The sequence below is a fragment of the Plutella xylostella genome, chromosome Z (genome assembly GCF_932276165.1).
Source record: "Plutella xylostella chromosome Z, ilPluXylo3.1, whole genome shotgun sequence".
Classification (NCBI taxonomy): Eukaryota; Metazoa; Arthropoda; class Insecta; order Lepidoptera; family Plutellidae; genus Plutella; species Plutella xylostella.
The window spans coordinates 2,626,762-2,648,315 of NC_064012.1; the positions used below are offsets into that span (position 1 = coordinate 2,626,762).

The window sequence follows — 21,554 nt, forward strand, 5'->3', positions numbered from 1 at the left end:
CGTATTTCTGAACAGACCTTGTTTTCATTCTATAACAACTCTGAATTATTATACTCAAACATCATGAAAAATTATAACTATTTTTTCTTAAGTGGTAAGTATACTTACAACTTTTATTCTTCGACTTTTCGTAGATAATGTTTACAATGACTTCTGTAGTCACCCTATTTCGATTTAGTATACTTACCACTTTTGTACCACCCTATAGCATGCAGTCGCGCCGGCATTTCCATCAGACCAAATTAGTCATTGGACGCTTTTTGCCAAAGCCATTAAAGCCTAAAGGATTTACGTATCGTATTTGTAGTCAGCTTTTACCCGCGGGCTTCACTACTCCCTAAAAGGTTTTTTTCCGTAGGAATTCCGTTATAACTATAACAAATCCACTAACAATTAAGCATGCAGTCGCGCCGGCATATCCGGCAATGTATAACGAAAGAATGTCTATGCTGAAATGAGTAGAGTGAAAATAGGACTATGGGACAGATGAATTGAAATCGTAATGATAATTTGCGGTCCAGTATTAGGGCCTCTAGGGAGGCCCAACGAGAAGCAGCTGAACAGCTGTGAATACTTGTGACAGAAGGCTCTATCACTACCTCATGTGAAGTTATTAGCTCATTTACGCCTAGGTTAGTGCTTTTTCAAATTGAAGTTCTGGGCGCGGTCACTAAATATCAAACATATGACGTGATATGAAAGTGTTGGTGCCAATTTCTCCATAGTCGGTTATCTAACCATTTAAAATTCTTGACAGATGTGTCAAAAGTCAACCACTAATACCTGGTTATGCTCTAACCGACTATGGAGAAATTGACACTTTACATCGAAATACGCCTGCGGTCTAGGTGACGGTGCCCGCTACCGCGCCACTAGCTCAATTTATGAACAAGCACTTAGGCCGTGTCCACGTAGCCAAGCAGCGGGCGGAGCGAGCGACACGGACAGAGCATTATTTACTCTCTATGGCGGAGTACAGATCTCCGACTCCACAAACTAAATACTAGTACTTCATTTAGTTGCCGCCGCTCCACCTGCTGGCGTCGTGGACGCGGCCTTAGGGTAATTTGGTTTATTCCTAAACCTTGGGTTTTGGTTATTCTTTCATTTCCGCCCTGTAGGACTTTTCCCGCCTTGTGATTATTTAAACAGCTCTGGCGAATTTAAATACAGTATAACTTTGATAACGTAAGGTTGCAGTGCATGCCGAATATATCTTCGACGAAAGATTCTTTTTTGTAGGTAACTTAGGTGTAGATTTATATTATAATCACTTATCAATATTTTATTTTATAGCTTTTGACTAAGTTTTATCTTCCATATTTTGCCAGTCGCTGAATATACTTTTTGGCAATGGTTTCTATTATGTTATTTTCTTACATTATTATATCTCACTTTTTGGCAATGACTTATATATTCCTCAAAGGCGATTTAGATCGACACCATTCTTGTTCAATCTTACCTATTGTTTTATAAAAGAGCAGACCATGAAATCTAAACTAACTTTGATTTACAGTAGAAATAAAGTACAATGAATAAATATTTTATAAATTGCTTGTGACATTAGAAAGAAAGAAAGTTAGATGTTGAAGCGTCACTATTTATACCTAATATATTTACTAAAATAATGTTATTGTTTTATTTCACAGTAAAGAGTCCCTGAGTGAACTTCCAGAAGAGAAATTTTGATCAGGTATGAAATAACAATAAAAACCTTACTTTACTTGGTCTTCATTTAAGTTTTACCTATAACTATTTAGTAGGTTTTGAATTTTAAAGTAACTTTACTTCTTCTTGGCATTTTGGTGCGTCCTACGAACAGTTGGCTCCATGAATTTAATATGAGCCTCTAATCGTTAACAGCTGTCCTAAGGCCTCTCCCTAGAATCTTTATAAATGTCCAGGCTAGTAAAACTTAACATTACTGCTTCTGCCTGTCAATCTTAGGTTTTGTCGGCTTCCTCTCAGTGACAATCACAACGACCATAGTACCATAGTTCATGCTAATATTACTGTAGGCACATTTGAAGACACGAACTTGCATACTTATTTATTTGATGAATTCGACTGTATGAAGGCCACATTAAAGAAAACTACGTGGGCGATTGTCACCTTGATACAACCCTTGTGAAAACTATGCGGGAATATTGACGCGTTTCCTCTGAGCAAGGTCGCGTACAGTGGATACAGTTCAATGAACATTGAATTATTCATTATGTTTCAGTCACAAGAGCAAATTCGAAGCCATATTGAAAAATTAAGACTCACCCACCTTGCTCGCACCAGTATGTGAGAGGGCTAGGTTGAGACTAGGTTGCCTGCTTGTTTCCTATTGTAAAATCGATTTCTGATAATTTATTTATTACTTTTGTAAATGGAGCAATAAATGTAGAGGCTTCGCCCTGGCTTCGCCCTGGCTTCGGAACGCAAAAGAATAACGGTATATTTAAAGTTTATTTGTGTGTACCTGTTAGTATTAAAGTAAGGGAACTATATTTCTTGCCAGCAAAGTTTATTTTTGTCATCAACTTGTATCAGCAAATTAATAGATCAACCGCAACAATATATTTTTGTCCTCAAATAAATAAAAAGTGTCCTCTGGTATGAATCAGCAAATAATATCAATACAAAAATCTGAAATAATAGATGGATTGCCAAAAAATTTGAGTTCATGACATAAATAAAAACTTTGTATGCAGTATATTATTTTTGCTCCTCAAATAATAACTGCGCCCGCAGAATAGTAGATTTGCCAGCAAATATATTGACTCTAGGTCGCATGTTGCGATTTCTTTTTAATTCATATTTTATCAGCATTGCAGTAGTTACATTATGATTGGTCCAGTTATTAAAACATTATAATTCGTTAGCAATTTAATACATGAGTTTACAAATTAGCGGAGACGGTGCTATGGAGAGAGCTATGCTTGGAGTTTCTCTGATGGATCGTATCAGAAATGAGATTATCCGTCAGAGGACCAAGGTTACCGACATACTTAGCTGTCAAAATATGCAAGCTGAAGAGGCAGTGGGCTGGTCATATCTGCCGAAGAACCGATAACCGTTGGGGTAGACGAGTTCTCGAGTCGAGACCACGAACAGGCAAACGGAGCGTGGGACGCCCTCCTGCCCGCTGGACTGACGATCTTAGGCGGATAGCCGGTAGTGGTTGGATGAGGAAGGCAGAGGACCGAATGTTGTGGCACTCCTTGGGAGCGGATCTATCTCCACCAGTGGATGATTATTGGCTGATGATGATGATGATGAAAAGAGGAAGTTTAAGTTTTAATTACAATAAGATTGCTTTTGATTAGAAGAAGATTAAGGTTTAAGTTATAATTAGAAGAAGGTTGTTTATGTTGTTTTTAATTAAGAATATTGATGATTTAAACTTAATTTTTTGTTTCATTTAAATATTAAACATAACATCGAGTTATGTGGACATACCTATTAAAATATATACATAAATGTTAACTTGCCACTTGATCATAAATCCCGGCAATTTTAAGTGATTAATTGTTGAATTGATTTAAAATTGTTTGGGGGCAAAAATTTGCTGGCAAATCTACTATTTTGCCTTCAAACCTATTATTTAGCAAATTCAAAACGGATTTAATTGGCGATCGTTTAAATGACACCCTTAAAGTAAAAAATAGGTATATTGAATGTATCAGTTTAAAATATTTCGCCTGTTAACATGAAAAATTGTTATAGGCGCACATCTGCAACAAGCTTCTCAAGGTATTTGTGTTACTGTCTGACCATTATTTGTGTATTCTGATGCTCTGAACACATTCATTGCTAAAGATCCCATTTGGCCAATGAACTTTCCTTTAGTCCTACAAACTTACTAATACAAACTTCGCCTCTTTGCAGAATCCACCATGTCGATCCAACAGTTCTGCCTACGTTGGAACAACCACCAGCCCAACTTCATCTCGGTATTCACCACTCTGCTCAACACCGAGTCGCTGGTGGACGTCACCCTGGCCGCTGAGGGCCGGCACCTCCAAGCGCACAAGGTCGTCTTGTCGGCATGCAGCGTCTACTTTCAGGTAAGGAAACCGTATGAGTTTCAGTGGACTTTCCGCTTAATATATAAGGTGTTCTCGCTGTCAAACATTTCCTATTCTTCACTATCTGAGACAGTCATTAAAATTAGCCCGTAATTGCTCAAGTGCTCTTTCCAAGGAATGCCACAAGACTGTCTTCGACCTTCCTCATCCATATGCTACCTGTCTTATGTCTTTCCAAGGGGCTGGAAGATGTACCACGCTATTTTAACAGCCTCCTTATAGAGGTCCAAAAAAAGCTATGCCCAGTAAATCACACAGCCCAAGAAATTTTATAAATTACGGTGAAAGTACATCTTTACGCATTTCCAGAACAAAGGTTCTTTTGACTTACAATTTATGTGACCTGATTTCGCATTACAATAGAATTTTTGCAACATTGTACAGGTATATTATTACACCCTACTTATATCAATTACACGTAATAAATGTGTCCTTTGTAGCTTAAAAGTTACTTTTATCGGTGACCTAATTACTTTATTGCAATACCATTCACATTCAAAAAGTGTCTCAACTGGCAATACTATCTTGCAAAATTGATGCCAGAACTGTTCTTAATGCATATAGGGTCCCCTGAATCACCCTTTACTTAACCCTTATCAACATCCTGTATAAATATTCCTCCCCTTAGACGCTGTTCACGGAGAATCCGTCGCGACACCCGATCGTGATCCTCAAGGACGTGAAATACTCGGACCTGCGCATCATGGTCGACTTCATGTACTATGGGGAGGTCAACGTGTCACAGGAGCAACTGCCTCAGGTATACATTGTACCCTATAACTAGTTACATATACTTAACCCAATTTTCATAGAATTATATCTACAAATAAGAGGTAGCACAATGATGAGTTCATGAACGCATGATGATAAAGGTTTAAGTAAAAAGGCCGAGCGGCGACAAATGGCTTTGCGGATTAGATATCACCCCATTGGTTCATTTTGTAATTGGTAAGCATTCAGTAGCTTGTTCACCTCTCGGAAGAAGCGTTCTGTAGAGTCGCAACTGGTGATGTATCCTATCTCAGAATATTTACACATTTGTACACTTATATGAGTAAAAGATCAACATATTATTGCTAACTTGCTCAATTCACATGCATACGAAAACTATAAACTTACAACTTCCTATGCTAAACAGGCACAACTAAACTTTGCCACTTATATTTTACCCAACCAAACTCAACCATACTTCCTCACCCTGCAGGTGCTAGAGACGGCCAAGATGTTGAAGATCAAGGGCCTGACGGAGATGCCTGAGTCCACCTCGCTCACCCGCTCCCAGGGGTCTATCTCAGAGTTCGTGTCGCACAATGACGAAGACCAGCAGAGGCTGAGCTCGTCCCCTTGCAACTCACCATCTGCTAAACGAAGGAAGTGAGTGCCATGATATACTGGCTGAACATGGTTTTCAGTTTACACAATGCATACATTATTATTTATTTGTGATAGCTACTGATACCCATCACTGTCAATCACTCTCAAAACATTTTTCACTAACAAGTATAGTCTGCATGTTAAGCATATTACTTAGTGTTTTACCAATAAGTACCCTAATTTAAAGATTCTGTCCTCTGAAATACAGATTTATATTCTAGATCAGAAGACAAAGCTCTAATAAAAACGTGTGCTATTGTAATTGGTTTTTACCCTTAGTAAGGCAAAGGGAAAATAGTTCTCACCTTATTTTGAAGTACCTTGAGTTACGGGCGAAAACCAATGTTTTTTTGTATTGCCATGCCTCTATGACTTACGGAATAATTAAATAACTAAATAATCCCCCGCTCCCAGGTTCCGCCGCCTATCCAACGGCAGCCAGCAGCCGGCGATGGAGGCGGCGGGCTTGGAGCCGGCGCGGCAGGACGCCGTCACGCTCAGCAGCCTGCCGCAGCGCCGCTACCGCGACGAGCGCGCCGTCGACGCGCAACAACAGGTACAGGTAACGTAGACTACACACTAACCGTTCAATGAAAAAGTGTTCAATATTAAAGTTCTTAAAAGCTAGGGTCGAAGCACTGATTTCGGCTACCGGGACGACCGCGCCGTCGACGCGCAACAACAGGTACAGGTAACGTAGACGACACACTAATAACTGCCAGTTTCTATAACTCTATCTATCCATAACTGGTAGTTACTTTCATACGATTTTGACAGATTGTTACTTTTGATTATGTCAAAATCGTATGAAAGTAACTACCAGTTATGCATAGATAGAGTTGTAGAAACTGGCAGTTAGCGTTACATAAAAAAGTAAATATTGAAGTTCTTCAAAAGGTTGGGTCGAAGGACTGATTTTCGGTTATGAAAAGATAGATAGATAGATAGATACGGCAGTCTGACATCAGGGATCCAAGGAGCAGTGGATCTAGCCGCTGCCGCGTATAGCCACAGTACTCACAAGGAGAGTCGCCTCAGGGTGGTGAGACTCCGCCTGTTGAACAGACTGTTGAACAGTTGAAGAACGTGGCATGTCGTGTCGTATGCGAATGAGCGAGCTCGAAACGTGTTAGTAGTGGATGGAGGGAAGGGGTCCCCGAGTCATGTATCATCTTTATCTGAGGTATTTTAGGTTAGTAGTGAATTGATGGCCTTATCTTGAATAGCTGAAGAATGTAATAAAGAGCGTGTTTGATGAGCCCCGTAAAATACTACTGCGCCTAAAGTTGAAGTGATATTATGCTGCAATTTACCCGAACAATACGTCGTCGGTACAAAATCATAATAATTATGATGGGTGAAGAAGATCAATGAAAACTTGAAAGTCATTGTTGTTTTAAATAGTGGCAATTAAAACCGACTGAAATAATGTACATGATGAATAAGTCTTCATAAGTACAAGAAGATTTTAAAGAAAACTAGGGACTTTTCATTATAATAGCGCGTGTACAAAGGAGCGTATATTCTTAGAGCTACGTCTGAAGGTGTAGTTGCGTCAGATAAAACGTCTTTACAAAAGAAGAGTTATTAGAACTCGATACAAAGATACCCTTTCTCCTTTTAATCCGATAACAAAGGCACAATGGGGTGCGCTATTTTCAGAGTAAAGGCTATTATCACTATTGTTCAGAGAAGAATAAGATCAGATTTCCCGATAGTGGTTTTCCATAGATGTGTGACGTATTTGGATCTGGGTGACGCGCAATACATGATCCTACGCATGACCATGAATGTACTTATGTGAGACTATAAACTTTTTATACACAATACGAAATATATAATAGTTCTGTTGTTGACTCTATTACTGGCTAAAGAAATTGTCTCGCTTAACTGTATTTGTAATGTTATTGTTTTGTCCACAGACTGAAGAGACGCCGAACAACATGCACAGCGACGACCCGCTGCTGATGGAGACCAACCCGCCCGGCCTCTCCCAGGGTGAGTGTCACGCACCGCTCTCTATCATGCGCCATCATTATATTTCTATTACAACTATTGACTTCCTCCCTTCGCCTTCATAAACATTCATTCATGATCATTTGAAACTGAAATAAAGCTGCCTGTTTAGTGCGCTTCATTTCTTCACGCTATCGGTTCTCGAGCGACGTGATCCCGTGATCGCCTCGCCCTAACTAACGCTGTCAAGCGAATATTTCGAACTTAAAAGCTTCATTCCTCCGCGATTAACCCGGTCGGTCGGTGTCAGTGAAAAGTGCTTTGAACTGCGACGTGACGGATAACACGGCTCGTATATAACGCTTGCTTTCCAGGGAAGGGAGATCAATGATTTAAGTAGAATTAGAGTGTGCAAAAATTAGCGCTCGCCGCCCGCCTTAGCCGCCGAATGGTCCGGCCACTCGGCAGCTAAGCGCCGAGACCTCTCGAGTAGCGCGTAGCGACTGTTGATACTGATTGAAAACGTTTATCTCTCTTCCCAGGAGGACAGTGGAATATGATGGAGCACGCGTACCCGCGGTACTCGTGCGTAGGGGGCGGGGCGGCGGCGGGGGCGACAGCGGGGGCGGCGGGGGGCGCGGTGCAGGACGGCATGGGCGGCTACATGCTGAACCACATGGGGCTGGAGCTGGGCGAGTACGGCGCCGTGCAGCCGTCGCCGGGCCCGTCGTGCGCGGACCCGCCGGCGCCCGACCCGCCCGCGCCCGCCAAGCGCCGCCGCACCTCCAACCCGCAGGCCGAGGAGAACTTCCAGCGCGCGCTCGAGGCCGTGCGCTTCGGCGGCATCGGCTTCTGCAAGGCGGCGCGCATGTTCGGCGTCAACAACCGCACGCTGTGGCTCGAGTACAAGAAGAAGGGCTACCCCAACAACCGGCCCAGCATCAAGAGCCGCATCAAGCGCGAGCACACCACGCCGCCGCCCGAGACCAAGGACGAGCAGCCGGCGGAGCAGCAGCTGTTGGTGTGTCCGCCGCACGCCGCGCACGCCGCGCACGCCGTGCCCGTCGTCGGCTTCATCGACTCGCGCCCCGGCGACTACCCGCTGCACTCGCTCGCGCACCACTCGCCCATCAACTTGCACCAGCTCAACTTCAACACGATGCAATAGAATGAGGCCGCGGAGGGCGCCACCGTCGACGCGTACTCGTTGTGACCCGAGCAGTGGCCAGCCGACTGGCCGTGCGACGCGCTCGCGCCCTTCCCGCCCCAGAACACCTACGTCAACTGACCGCCCAGTGATCTACACACGAGCAATACATGTGCGATTCTGTCTCGAATAATGAACGATTTGTAACTTAATATACGATTATAGTGTAACGTTTATTACTCAGGGGCCTTTGTGTGATGATGCGAACAGTGTACAGAGTTAAACAGTTGGTTATGTTGTAAATGTGTAACTTGCCTTTGTGAGCTAAGCCTGCGGTGTTGACCTATTGCTTAGTGTCCATCGCAGAATCACCGCAACTGATGAACACCGGCCTAGTATTAGTAGTAGATAGATGAAATGGTTCAACAAGCTGGAAGGTACTCGCTCTACAGTATAAGGATCTTTAGAATATAGCAATACATTGAGCAATATGTTCAATTTTATTGAATGATATATTTGCCATAATTCACGTCTTATTAGATCTCAAATAGTGACGTAAGCTTGAGTCGGTTTAGTTGCTCGGTCTTGTCATGCACAATGTTTAGTTTGATGCATTAGATGATTGTGATAACTCAATATTATTCGTTAAGTGTTTATCTTACACACATCCCTAGTTTTATATTACCGTAGGATTACGATTTTTTAGCAGCTTTTGTACTTGAGTTTTACAAATGAAAGAAATCATGCATTGTTCAAGCGAATCTACCTCTAAAAGTATTTTTGTTCCGGCGATTGCTTGGAGCATGGTTAATATCGTTCAAAAACATTAGAATATATACCAAAGCTTATCTATCGTTTTTGAATAAGTTTTGATTACCTACAAATATTGCATTTATGTACTAAATGCTGCCTTAAAAGAACGCCAGTGAATAATCTAACTTAGAGGTGCCCCGAAATACTTAATTAAAGTATAGTAAAGTTAATAAAAGTTGGATGAATGTGTAGTTTTAGAACCAAGTCCTTAGACTTACCGCCTTTTCATATATTAGCAGTATTTTACTTTATGCATTTATTTTTTACCGTAATTATTAATACTAGCTTTACTTATTAATGTGTTATGGAAACAATACCATATCATTTTAATGCGATGTTAGCTTGTAAATAGTATTTTAAAATGGTAATACAGCCACTATTCGTATACCATATCATGCTAGCTATAATACAGTTTGCATTATAATATTTATAGTATATTGTAAAATTGTTAGCAATGTTGAAGAAAAGCAATAAGTGTCCCTTTTTTGGTATAGACATTATGGTGAGATATCTGATTTGAAAAATAATCTAAGTCAATAACCGCATTTTAATACATATTCTAATAATAACGATTAATCGAGGCGGCAGTGTAAATACTCTAGGTGACTCGCAATATACTCAAGTCCAACATATCTCAGTGTGGAAATATGCCAACAAGCCAGTGTTAATATAGTAATACTTACTTATTTAAATAACTTCAAGTAAAAAGTACTAACTAGTGTGACAGTGCTAGAAACTTTTAAATATTTATTTTTATACAATATATAACGAATGTACTAAATGCTGTAATAGATGTCTGGTATTTTATGTGTACATGTTGTGTATACATATTGAAAGTATTTTATGATTAAAATTAAATGAAATAAAAATCGAATGAAATTAAGAATTATACGATTGCTTAATTTATGCCATGATTAACAGTAAGATTCTATAATTATGATATATTTTAGTTACTTTTTTTAATTACTGACTATAGCCATTAGTGAAGACAAGTTTGATCATTACTTTTTCTTGCGTGATTTCGTCACATAAGTACTAGTATTTTTTTAAAGGGTAATATTATTTTTTATGAACTGTTGGAATTATATGAAACACTAAATATAGCACCGCCTCTTATTGGTAGCGATTCTGAAGGCGCACATTTTTATTTTGGAACTGTAAAATTTGGAACATTTACGCAGCCAATCATAAAGTTTACAAAATAACAATGAAGTACGTTGCTCAATATAAAAATGGTGCCTTTAGATGCGAGACCATTATTATCGGCTAACATACAATGCTAGCTTATTCCTATGTTTACAATTAGATTTTATTTTTCATTTTAATATCTAGACCACAATAAGAGATCTCGTTTTATAATTTAGCATACTTACTCGATAATATTTTCTAAGCAACTTTTATTATCATTTACTTTTTGTATTTTAGAGATGTAAGATTGCATTTTTTTGTAATAAGTTCTTCAGTAATTTAGCAGTCTGATGAAAAATTTCACAAGTGATATCTCAGATGTGTAGAACCGAAACAAGCAATACAAACGTTTTTATGGGAGTGATCCCCAAAAATTATAAGTAAATGCCTTTATACAAGTAATAATTTACATAAATTGGTTGTGTGTATGGAAGCGATTCAACTCAGTTTTTCTATTTTACGAATAATTTCAATTCAGTAGTTTATAATTCCTCTTCTTTTTACACCTTATACAACTAATTATATATTTTTTACATTTGTATTAATCCGCAATACTGCATAATTATGTGCTGCTAAAAAACTCAAGTCTTTCTGGCTTCATTTCGAGACTTGAGTCCTTTTTTTGGACTCTTATGTAAAAAATAATAACTGAAAGACGAGTCTTTGAAAGTATCTCTTGATTCAGTCCTCTAAATCCATCGAGTTTTTCATTTTCTTATTCAATCTTGACTCTTTTCTACCTACCTCTCCGCCTTGAGGACTCTAACGACTCAGTCTTTTGAGTCTAATGACTCGGAACTCATATGACTAACGAGTCCTAGTCCCAATTTTTTTTCATTATTTTATTCAATTCATTCACTATTTAATTCTAATTCCAAACATAACACAATATTGCAGTCAAATACAGTGTTCTCAATCAACTTGTTACTTCCCATTTTGTAAATAGTTGTAAATAATTATGTAATAATTAGTATTTCACGCATAACTTTTATTTACATTTCATGGACTGATAGTACGATCGACCTTAAAGGGAGCTCAGATTAGAACGAGGAAAGCTAGTATAATGTTGTTTATGTAAAACTATCTAATAGATTTTAAGAATCTGTATAAAACTGTCATTGGTTTTTTTTTTCAATCATACCATGCACACATTCACTATAAAAGCAATTCATTCTTTTTATATAACTGCCTATTTTATGAATCTGAGAACTTACGTGCTATGATTTGATAACCGATGGACTTTCTGTAATACCAAGTTACCAACATAACAGCAATAATATTTTATATAACTGATTAATTTTCCTAAGTCATAGAATGTCCTTGATACTATGATTTTAGAACCAACCAACAAAATGCGTGATATTTTGATTCATAAAGTAATTTAAATCGTATTTTTTAGATAAGTGAATCATGAATTTTACCTAATGTTAGTGTGAAAAGTGTAAATGCAAACAATATAATGATATTGCGCATTATATTCAGTGTAGGTAATTTGCCTTTAACCTGCTTACCTAATGTTTTCTTAAAGAAAGATCTGCGACGGTTGCGTGTAAATAGTATATAGACTAGGTTTACCCATATTTTTTAAATCAACCTATTACCCTCTCTTTATCCCTGCTTTGTGAGACAAGGATGTGGGTTGCTATGGTGAAGGCCAGTTAATCTTTTGATATTCGTTTTATTTTGTACTCACTTCGAAACAGGAAGAGATATGGTTTTGGTTTGTAATATCGATGTGTCCTTTGTTACCTTAAGGTTCCTCCACACAACGGGGCTTAAAATTGACTCAGTACATATTGTATGGAATTCCATATAAATGACATCTCAAAATAGTATTAATACACCCGGTAGCACGCTTGCGTCACGCCTAGCCTGTTGTCTGGTGGGACCTTTTTGTGGCATTTCCTTTTTTGACTCATTCTTCTAAAAGAGTAACCACATTATGTCCGGACTATAAGCGAAGTCGCTCCAATGTATATTAAACTATCACATTATACCGGGATTATCCCTCTTATGTATTGTCGTATCAAATACTTAAGAGTGACTTACCCCGACGACCAGACGCTGAGGTCCGACGTAATGTACGCGAAGGTGCGTCCACACCGCAGTCACTTTTCGACCAGCTAAGTTTCTGAAATGTTACTGACCAAGATATAAGATAAAAAAAATAAAATCATAGGGAGAAGTTATAGATTGTTACCTGTTATCTTGTTGCTTGGTGTTGTTCAGAAAAAAACAGCCCTGTGGATGCACCATAAATACGTCTCAAAGGAAGATTGTGACGAAACAAGAAATTATGTCTAATACAAAATATAGGCATCAAAAAATGTGTCCAATGGTAAGCGATCTTTATAATTTTATTCGAATTTTAGTTGTAAGTTAAAAGTTTGTAACTTCCTAGAGAAGTTTAGAGATTGAATGAATATACGATTATATAAAAACTGCAACACTGATTTTTATTTTATGTGTAACCCATATTATGATTATTAGACGTAATGATGTATTTAAAAGTATTTTTTTTTCTCCGTCGATGTGATAAACAAATAGTACATACGAGAAATGAATTAAATATTAAAATACTTGACCCAACTTTTCTAGGAAACTTTATTTAATCCCGTTTCCCTGTAAATTATTTGCAGTTTTTATTCTGTTATCTGCTCGAATTTCCGGAACAGTAGACACCCGGCTTTAGCGCATTTTAGGGTTCAGCCGTACCTGAAAATGTAGGATCACTTTGCTGTCCGTCTGCCTATCTGTCTGTCTGTTTGTCCTGTTATCTCAGGAACGCGTGGAGAATTTGATAACCATGTAGGCCCTTATTCACATCCATGATCCTTTAAGACTAAAAAAACTTATAGGTATTATTTTGAATGTTATGATAATTATTATAATGGTAGCAACGACACAATGCAATCAACATAACGAAAAACAATACAGACATCTATGTTTGACGCTTTCATCTATAAAAGGCATGGACGCTATCATACTTGCTAATTTATGAGTAGATACCACAACACGACTAATAAAATCAGAGTAAAATATGATACCTACTTACTATGTAGAAGTTGCTATAAAATTCATTAGTAAGTACCTAACTGCCGCTGCCGTGTTAGCTTTGTTTAAGTATGAAAAATGTTAAGTTGGCAAGTTTATATTTTTAGATAATGGTAAATAAGGTAGCTACGGAACCCTTCGTGCACGAGTACGCCTCGCACTTGGACGGTTTTTTTAGTTTCATTAGATGGAGCGAAGCAATATTTGTTCATTAGCGTTTAAATCTCTCGCTGGAAAAAATCGTGCTCTTTGTAAAACGCTGATGCTGAAACTTTAAAAAATATATAAAATTTCCCGTTCAATCAAGTTACAGACTAATTGAGTTAACGTAGGTATAATTCGCTCTTGTCGGTGCAGAGTATTCAAGTACTGGGGTTTTAATTACTAACTGGCTCATCAATAGGTATACCTACGCTTTTTAAAAAAATGATCACCCTCATCTACTGCACTCATTATGTTACATTACACACAAAGAGCGTGTTAGGCAACGCTGTGTTCTAAAATCGGCAAGTTGCTGGCTGGTTTACCCGTAACACTACGTACGTACTGACTGCACGAATGCTCGCTGTGTAACATGTTACATTCACCTCGTGAAGTGGTCCACCCACGGCGGGTGGACCACTCGGTGAAAACATGCCTTACGTTGAAAGCGCGCTGTCCGCGAGTGGTTCACGTGAGAACGGTACGTTGGCGATGCGCCGCTCCTAGTGCCAGAGTAAAGATCCACTGGTTTACCACCCGTGGACCACCTGTCGTCAACGAGTTGACGCCGTGCGACGAGGCGGTCGGTGTGGGGTGGGTGACGGGTGACTCTAATGAGCTATGAACTTTAGGCTTCATTTCCGAATGTCTGTCAAATTACTCGGAACGTGGGTTGTCTAAGCTCAGAATCGGAACTCATATTAGGTATGTGTGATTAAAGACCTAGGTATTCTTGAAAAGAGACTCAAGTGTCAAAATGAATGTTTTACCAGCACTATCCCCGGGAGTAAACATGTCACTTTCGCCCATACAGAAGCCGGCAACTCTTCATGCCCTCGCCGGCGCCTGCTGCAGCGCCAGGAGCGGCTGCGCAACTCCGGGGAGACTCCCCCGCTGAGGAAACACGCCTCGCAGCCGCTGCCCTCCACTGCCGGACCCAGCACTAGTGAGTACCTTCGATATACTAACTATACTTCCATCACGTCGCCACTGCTGGAGCACGGGTCTCCTTGAAAGAAGGAAGGGTTTTAGGCCTTGTCAATGTTTGACTCCTATTAGAAATACCAAATCAATGCTCAAGGGAAAACTAACTTTTTTCGGAGGCTCTAGGCCTAGGCTCCTTGACTTCTGCGCTCCTTACAGAGGCGGAAGACCCGCAGATATCTTGAGGTTTATAGTCTCGAAAATTGCTCTACCTAGGTACCCGAACAGCTACCGATTCTTCTTTGGCGGTTACTGACATAGAAGTTAGGATAAGTCCTAAGGGACGACAACAACAACTGTTGTACGTTTTAGTTAACATAATTATTTTAATTAAGAGCCTAAACTATACAAATGTATCGTGTTATCAATAACTGACCTACCTATACACAATGCGGTTATGAAATTCTGAAGGCTTATTTTCTTATTTACGAAAACAGGCTAGGTCAGTGCAGGTAGTCGTCAGCTTCGTCGTCCTACTTGTAATTTCAGCTTTACCTCTCTTTGTTAAAGTTCGAGCTTGAAATGCTATTCACGACTGTCAGTTTATCATGTGTCAAACTGTCAAAACGAAATAGGGAAATGCGGTGCTTGTTTGTTTCTGCATTTCTGCAACGGCAAGCCAATGACAGGTGAGCTGACCCCAACTAATTTCGCAGGCCGTTTTGTTTATTCATCTTGACAAGAAAATGGGATAGCTCGATTGGGAAAGGTTATTTTATTATTATTATTCTATTGTTTTTGAATCCATTATTTGTCACTAGAATCGATCTGGTAGCTAGAAGATTAAACGGTCTTTGTCAACGTATGAATTTTTAACCGACTGCGACAAAATGAGGTGTTTCTTAGGTACCTACTTGACAAATCGTGTCGTCATACCCTGACCACCCTGAGAGCTCTCTACCACAACACGAAAAAAGAAGATCTCAAACAATTTCTCTTGATGCCATTTGAATAAACTTGTCAACGAATCGAACCTGTACCCGTATCACGAAAATTCGAGCTAACGAATAGAATCGAATGCGAGTGCGACTATTGTCAACTTGACAGCACTTTCGAACACTTTTTACCTTTCGAATGAGTTTCGAAAAGAATGACCACAGAGTGCATAATATTATTCTGACAATGACCTATGGAATGATAGCTGTCAAACTTTCGCAAATCTATACACCGCCATTTTGTTGTTGACAGGTTGACAGCACTTTCGAATAGACTATCGAATAGAATGTGCTGCGTTTTTTCCGGATAGCTCTACTGGGACCTCAACTAAATGGAATCGAACGATTGTCAAATACCTACCGAGGAGTAGACAATAGCCTAATTTTATGTCACATAACAATTACAATCAATTTAGTGTAGTTTCACTAGCTATTCCAAGTCTTAAACAACAAATGGTGATTGCAATATCACTTGATGAAATCCCCGCTCAGAATCCCCAGGCTATGAGCTGCATTGATTATGCATGACCTGACCTAGGTACGCGTATAGGTCACTAGAAATAGAGCGGCCGCTATTGGCCAGCGAATCGGGAGCTTTCGGAAAATGCGAGGAGACCCGAGAAACTCGCCAATAAACGGAAAATTTACCCCGCTCAAGTTGCAATTTTGGATGTGGCAACATCGGCAACGCGCGGTGTTCGTGCGTTTGGCGGGAAACCTCTGATGTTATGTTAAGGAACTACCTGTAGGACTTGTGAAGACGCCGGAAATGTCGTGTTTGTCTAGACACGGAGGCGACGCCGCGGGGTTGGCGTGTTTTGAAATTTCAGAACGCACAGACCGACATGAAAGTTTAGAAACTAAACTTGTAATAAGTTTATGAAATTAATGGAATCTTACTTTATCTTACTATTTAATTTTTACACTTCGTCGCTGTCGGTGCCGTCGAAATGCACAGCGAATTATATCTTCACAATCTTTGTTCTGGAATAAATATAGGTACATCGTTCTCAATCTGCACAACTTGAAAACATGCATGCGATACCTAAAATACCTTCGCTTGTTGACTATTTATGACATTCAAACCGAGATTGAGCTCTTACCCGCCAAACTTTACCAAAGTGCATACCGGAAACACGAGGTTGTATTTCCCGCGTCCCGCGAAGCTTCGCGACTTCGCAGTATGCGCGAACGAGAGACCTGGCAACAAAGATGGCGAACAGTATTTCTGAACCGGGGCTCTATCGATTAAATGCTGGCTTCAGCCCGGCGACCCAGCGAGCCTCCGTCACCCGCCAGTCGCGCTCCGACCGTCCTCCCGACCGCTCATCCCTGAAACGCTCCGGAACCACTGGCAAATACCTACCAGCCGGTTAGTTTCTATTATGTTAAATAAAATTCCTGGTATTTAAAAACCGACTTTTAAGTACGAAATTAGGGCATAAATATGCTTATGCTATATGCCGGGAGGGTTCGACTTGTTGATTCAATTTGCGAAGAAACTGCGAAAGTTTTCTTTGTTATTATTTTCATTCGCGTCGTCACAATAAAGTTTTCGATTACTTTGAAAGTAATTAATTGTTAGAAAGTGAGTGGGTTTCGACGGATGCGGTCCAAGGTCGACGAGCACCCCGGAGTCTGGTAAAATAGAATAGATTCCAACTTTTCAGATAAACAAATGATTGCGGCGGCTGTTCTAGCGGTCTTCTCGACTGTGAGAGGAGAGAGAGGAAAAAGTTGTGTATTTGGTATAAAAAAGGATATTTATTGTATTTTTCCCTTTAGACCTTCGTCGGGGTTTGTCTCTAATGTACTGAGAGGTCATTAGCAGTTACTAAAAGTCGGGTTCTCTCGAGCCGAGACCCTTTGGCCCTAAACTGAGTTGGAGACGCAGCATCTGGTATTATATAAGACCTATGACCATCTCTTGGTCTTAATACCTGGTGGTGAGTTGGTGTGCCACTTTTCCTACATTGTGGTGTTCTGTACTTACCGCTATTTTAGCAAAAGCATAATTTTGATGTGCACTTTTTCCCTTACAATGTTTTCTTTCTCCGAAAGAGCTATTCCTGGAATTGTACTTAATTTTCGTCAATATCATATTCAGCCATTAGTCATCCATTGTTGGACATAAGTCCTCTCCCAATTCATCATCATCAGCCCTCTGTCGCCACCTGTCTGTTGGGTATAGGCCTCGTTTTGTGTATGATTACATTTTCGGTCCTTGGCTGCGCTACTCTACTGTTCTTCTGCAACCTTAGTAAAAAAATAAATTATTTACTTGAGAGGAAATGCATCCTACGGCTCATATATGCCAGTACGCATGTATGAAAATATGTTTTACTGAAATGTGATACGTATTTTTTTAATTATATTAATTAAATTTAAAGAATTTGGCATAATGGCGTGGTTGACCCTTCAACCAAACCGCAAAAATAAAATTGTGATTTTACTCCATTTTAAAGTTAGTAAAAAATAATTTTATGGCCCAATTTGTCTTAATTAATTAAATTAATTATATTGACTGGACTGAGCACTCCAATTGTGACATCCATGATGCATTATAGTATCGTGTTTCATACAGCCGACGCAATTTTCCATTTTAATAATCCCCTGATGGGAAAATTGGTCGAATTGATAATATCGTAAATTAATTCAAGAGAATCATTCGAATTTCTGTTAAGCCGTGGATTTATAATGCCTTTCATTTTGTCAACCCTTTGACCTATACACCATCGTTTTAACACTAGCCATATTGCACAAATGCGATAGGTAAATCGTAAATTCAGAATTTAGTCATCTGTTATACAACGTGTTGTTTTTCGAACCCGACAAACTTTAAGGGTGTATTCTACGAGTGATTTCATCGAGAAAACACCCCCATATGTGGGGTAAAATCTTAATATTTTAGAAATGGCGGCCATTTTAAAGTTTTAGATACTTAGTTTTCATAAAAAATCATATCTCAAGATTTGAACGCCTTACGGACATGAAATAAAATGCTTTTATCCGAAAAAAGTCATCTCTATCCAATAAAAATATGCACAACTGCTAAAAAGTTACATAAAATAAGTTACAAGCACCAAATCTAGTTTTTTTGACAATAAAAACAGCAAAAACATACCTTTACTTGAATAACTTTGAAAAAGTATTTGAAATAAGCTAAACAATGATATCAAAACCGTATCACTACGTCGAGGCAGTCAAAAATTATTGAAAGTTCAAAACACACCTAACGGAGCGCCGCAGCTCAGGTAGCAATCCATTGAGTGAAAGAGTTCTGATTGTAAATGAAATAACTTACATGAGCTTACCATAAAAAGGGGCTATTTTCAAAGTAAATCAAGTAAATGTAGATTTTGCTGTTTTTTTGTCAAAAAAGCTAGATTAGGTGCTTTTAACTTATTTTATGTACCTTTTTAGCAGTTGTGGATATTTTTATTTGATAGAAATGACGGATAAAATCATTTTATTTCATGTACGTAAGGCCTTAAAATCGCGAGATATGATTTTTTATGAAAACAAAGTATCTAAAACTTTAAAATGACCGCCATTTCTAAAATATTGAGATTTGACCCCACATATGGGGGTGTATTCTCGATGAAATTACTCATAGAATTCCACCATAAAGTTTGTCGGGTCCGAAAATCAACACACTGTAACTATCAAATGTTATATAAGTTGTTAATGTTATATAACTATCAAAAACTATGCTATTTCTATTGATAACAGACATCGACATACGTCGACCGATACATATTGTATTGTTTACCCCTTGCTGGCGACGACTACGTAGATGCAGCTAAATGTTAAAAAATATGCGATCAAACATAGGTACTGCACTACTAGCCCTCACGAGAAAGAAATGCTACCATCATCTCTGACTCGTAAATTCCCAAGACCAACTCTGCGCGTCACGTTGAGAAAAGAGAGTAACTCAAAACCCAGTTATAGAAGCGTCATAATAATATGCTTCTGAAAGGGACCATAATATGACCAGTTATGCATGGTCCCTCGTCGTAGCCCAGGCGACATCAGGACGCCTGACGAACGAGGAGGCTACGCGGGGTGCCGGGCGTCTGTAATCACCTTAACTATACTTAAATGATAAATTGATATTTTATAACCAAATAATAAACATATGGGTCAAAACAAGTCACGTTACCTTTAAGCAGGATTAATTTCCAAGAATGCAATTATAAAAAAAGGTTTTTCTTTTCTACTAGTGAACACATTTACTTTTAACGGATCTTCAAAAACGTCGTCGTGTTCGTGGAAATTATGTCAGGATATCTTTTCAGGACAGGAATGAGCCCTCAGATGTCGGCCGGCTTAACCTCTGCTTCTTGCGAATTCTTGTCAGGACCCTAGTTAACCCGCTTGTCGAAAGGTTAAAAGGATAAACCTGCCGAAATACGACGTCCTCGGTTGAGTTTGTACCCAGTTGTTGCAAAACTTTGAAAAGTACTTTAGTGGCTTCTCATGTCTTTTTTCCAAGAAAATGAAATTAAAGCAAAATTGGCCAAAAAATACGTAAGTAACTTCTTATGTTACTATGGCAGCCTCCACTGAGTCGGCAACGTGATTCTGAAGTGATATTATGTTAAAGGTTTGATGATGATGAGGGTTAACACAATGGCAAACATCTTATTAATTTTCGTATCAAAAGTCAAAGTCGAATGCTTTTATTCATCGTGTAATATTTTTTTCCTGATGAACGTAAATTTTTCCTGGCCTGATCCTGGTCTAAACGGAAACATACCCACCTAGAAGCAAATTGTAAAATATTCATTATTATTTCAGTTAAATTATGAGTGAAGGCACAAAAGTGACGTATTTTTTAAATAAAAAATTGGTAAATAAGAAATAAATAAATTCAACTGTAACTGACTCACCAGACGGACAGATAACACATCAAAGAAATTACTCTTTTATCGTTAAGGAAAAATGGTTTCTAGGAATCTATGTTACTGTGCTTTTATACTCCATTTTAACGGCTATCGAAGTCTTAGATCTCAGCAACTATCTACTTTTCCATTGTTGCCATTTCTTCTTAAGGATATTTTTCCGTGGCGACGTAATCTACTAAGTACCCCCTGCTGATCTTACCAAAGGAAAATATATCTTTGAGTAAACACAAATTTTCCAGAGAATTTTATTGTTGATAAGTATCTATACAATTCTGTAGAAATTGCAAATGAACTATTCATACCGCTGCGCTGGAACTAGATCAATCTTAATAAACTCAATTTCCTTTTATTATTTTCTTCAGACTTAAAGAAAATTAATTCAGCTCTAATACCTAACTACCAATAAAGAAACAAAGTTATACCTACATATGGCATATGATTACGTGATGTATGCGAACTTTGTAACTTACTAGCCATGTGGAGACTTCGCTACAAATTGTAACGAATGGCTTTCCATCCCTAATGCAACAACTGACCTCAAAGGTGTTAAAAATACTACAGGTATGTCCTTGCACATGCATTATCATTATCACGTAACATCGTCAGAATGTACGGTCGAAGCCACGAGCACCCTGGTCGAGGAAAATATGGAAATTGGCTATCTCGGGAACGCAAAGTATTTCAGCAAAGTTCAAACTCGATATCAGCAAGAGTATCTTTTCTAAATTTTACAATTATTTTTCGATTGTCACAATGTACCACCATTCCAAAGGTTCTGAGTAGAAGATTTGGTGAAAGAAACTCCTCGAGTATCTCAAGAATAGCCGAGACTCAGGTAGTGCGTATACCGCCAACACCAACACATTGGCACGATCGATACCACCTTAAATATGGAAGAAGCAATGCAATATGCAAC

At 38.9% G+C, this 21,554-nt stretch overlaps 1 protein-coding gene across 4 annotated transcripts in view; it reads left to right on the forward strand.

The window, feature by feature from the left end:
• LOC105394165 (longitudinals lacking protein, isoforms H/M/V) overlaps positions 1-21,554 on the forward strand; it is a 31,404-nt gene that overhangs the window by 2,041 nt on the left and 7,809 nt on the right. The window contains exons 2-8 of one of the 4 annotated variants that reach the window (XM_048632870.1): positions 1,650-1,693; positions 3,877-4,055; positions 4,705-4,836; positions 5,281-5,450; positions 5,865-6,012; positions 7,373-7,448; positions 14,624-14,755. In XM_048632870.1, the coding sequence (XP_048488827.1) occupies positions 3,885-4,055; positions 4,705-4,836; positions 5,281-5,450; positions 5,865-6,012; positions 7,373-7,448; positions 14,624-14,755 (829 nt within the window). In that variant the 5' untranslated portion in view covers positions 1,650-1,693; positions 3,877-3,884. Of the gene's footprint in view, positions 1-1,649; positions 1,694-3,876; positions 4,056-4,704; positions 4,837-5,280; positions 5,451-5,864; positions 6,013-7,372; positions 7,449-7,948; positions 13,002-14,623; positions 14,756-21,554 lie in introns of those variants that run through there. The other 3 variants (XM_048632871.1, XM_048632872.1, XM_048632874.1) reach the window with 3 other exon arrangements.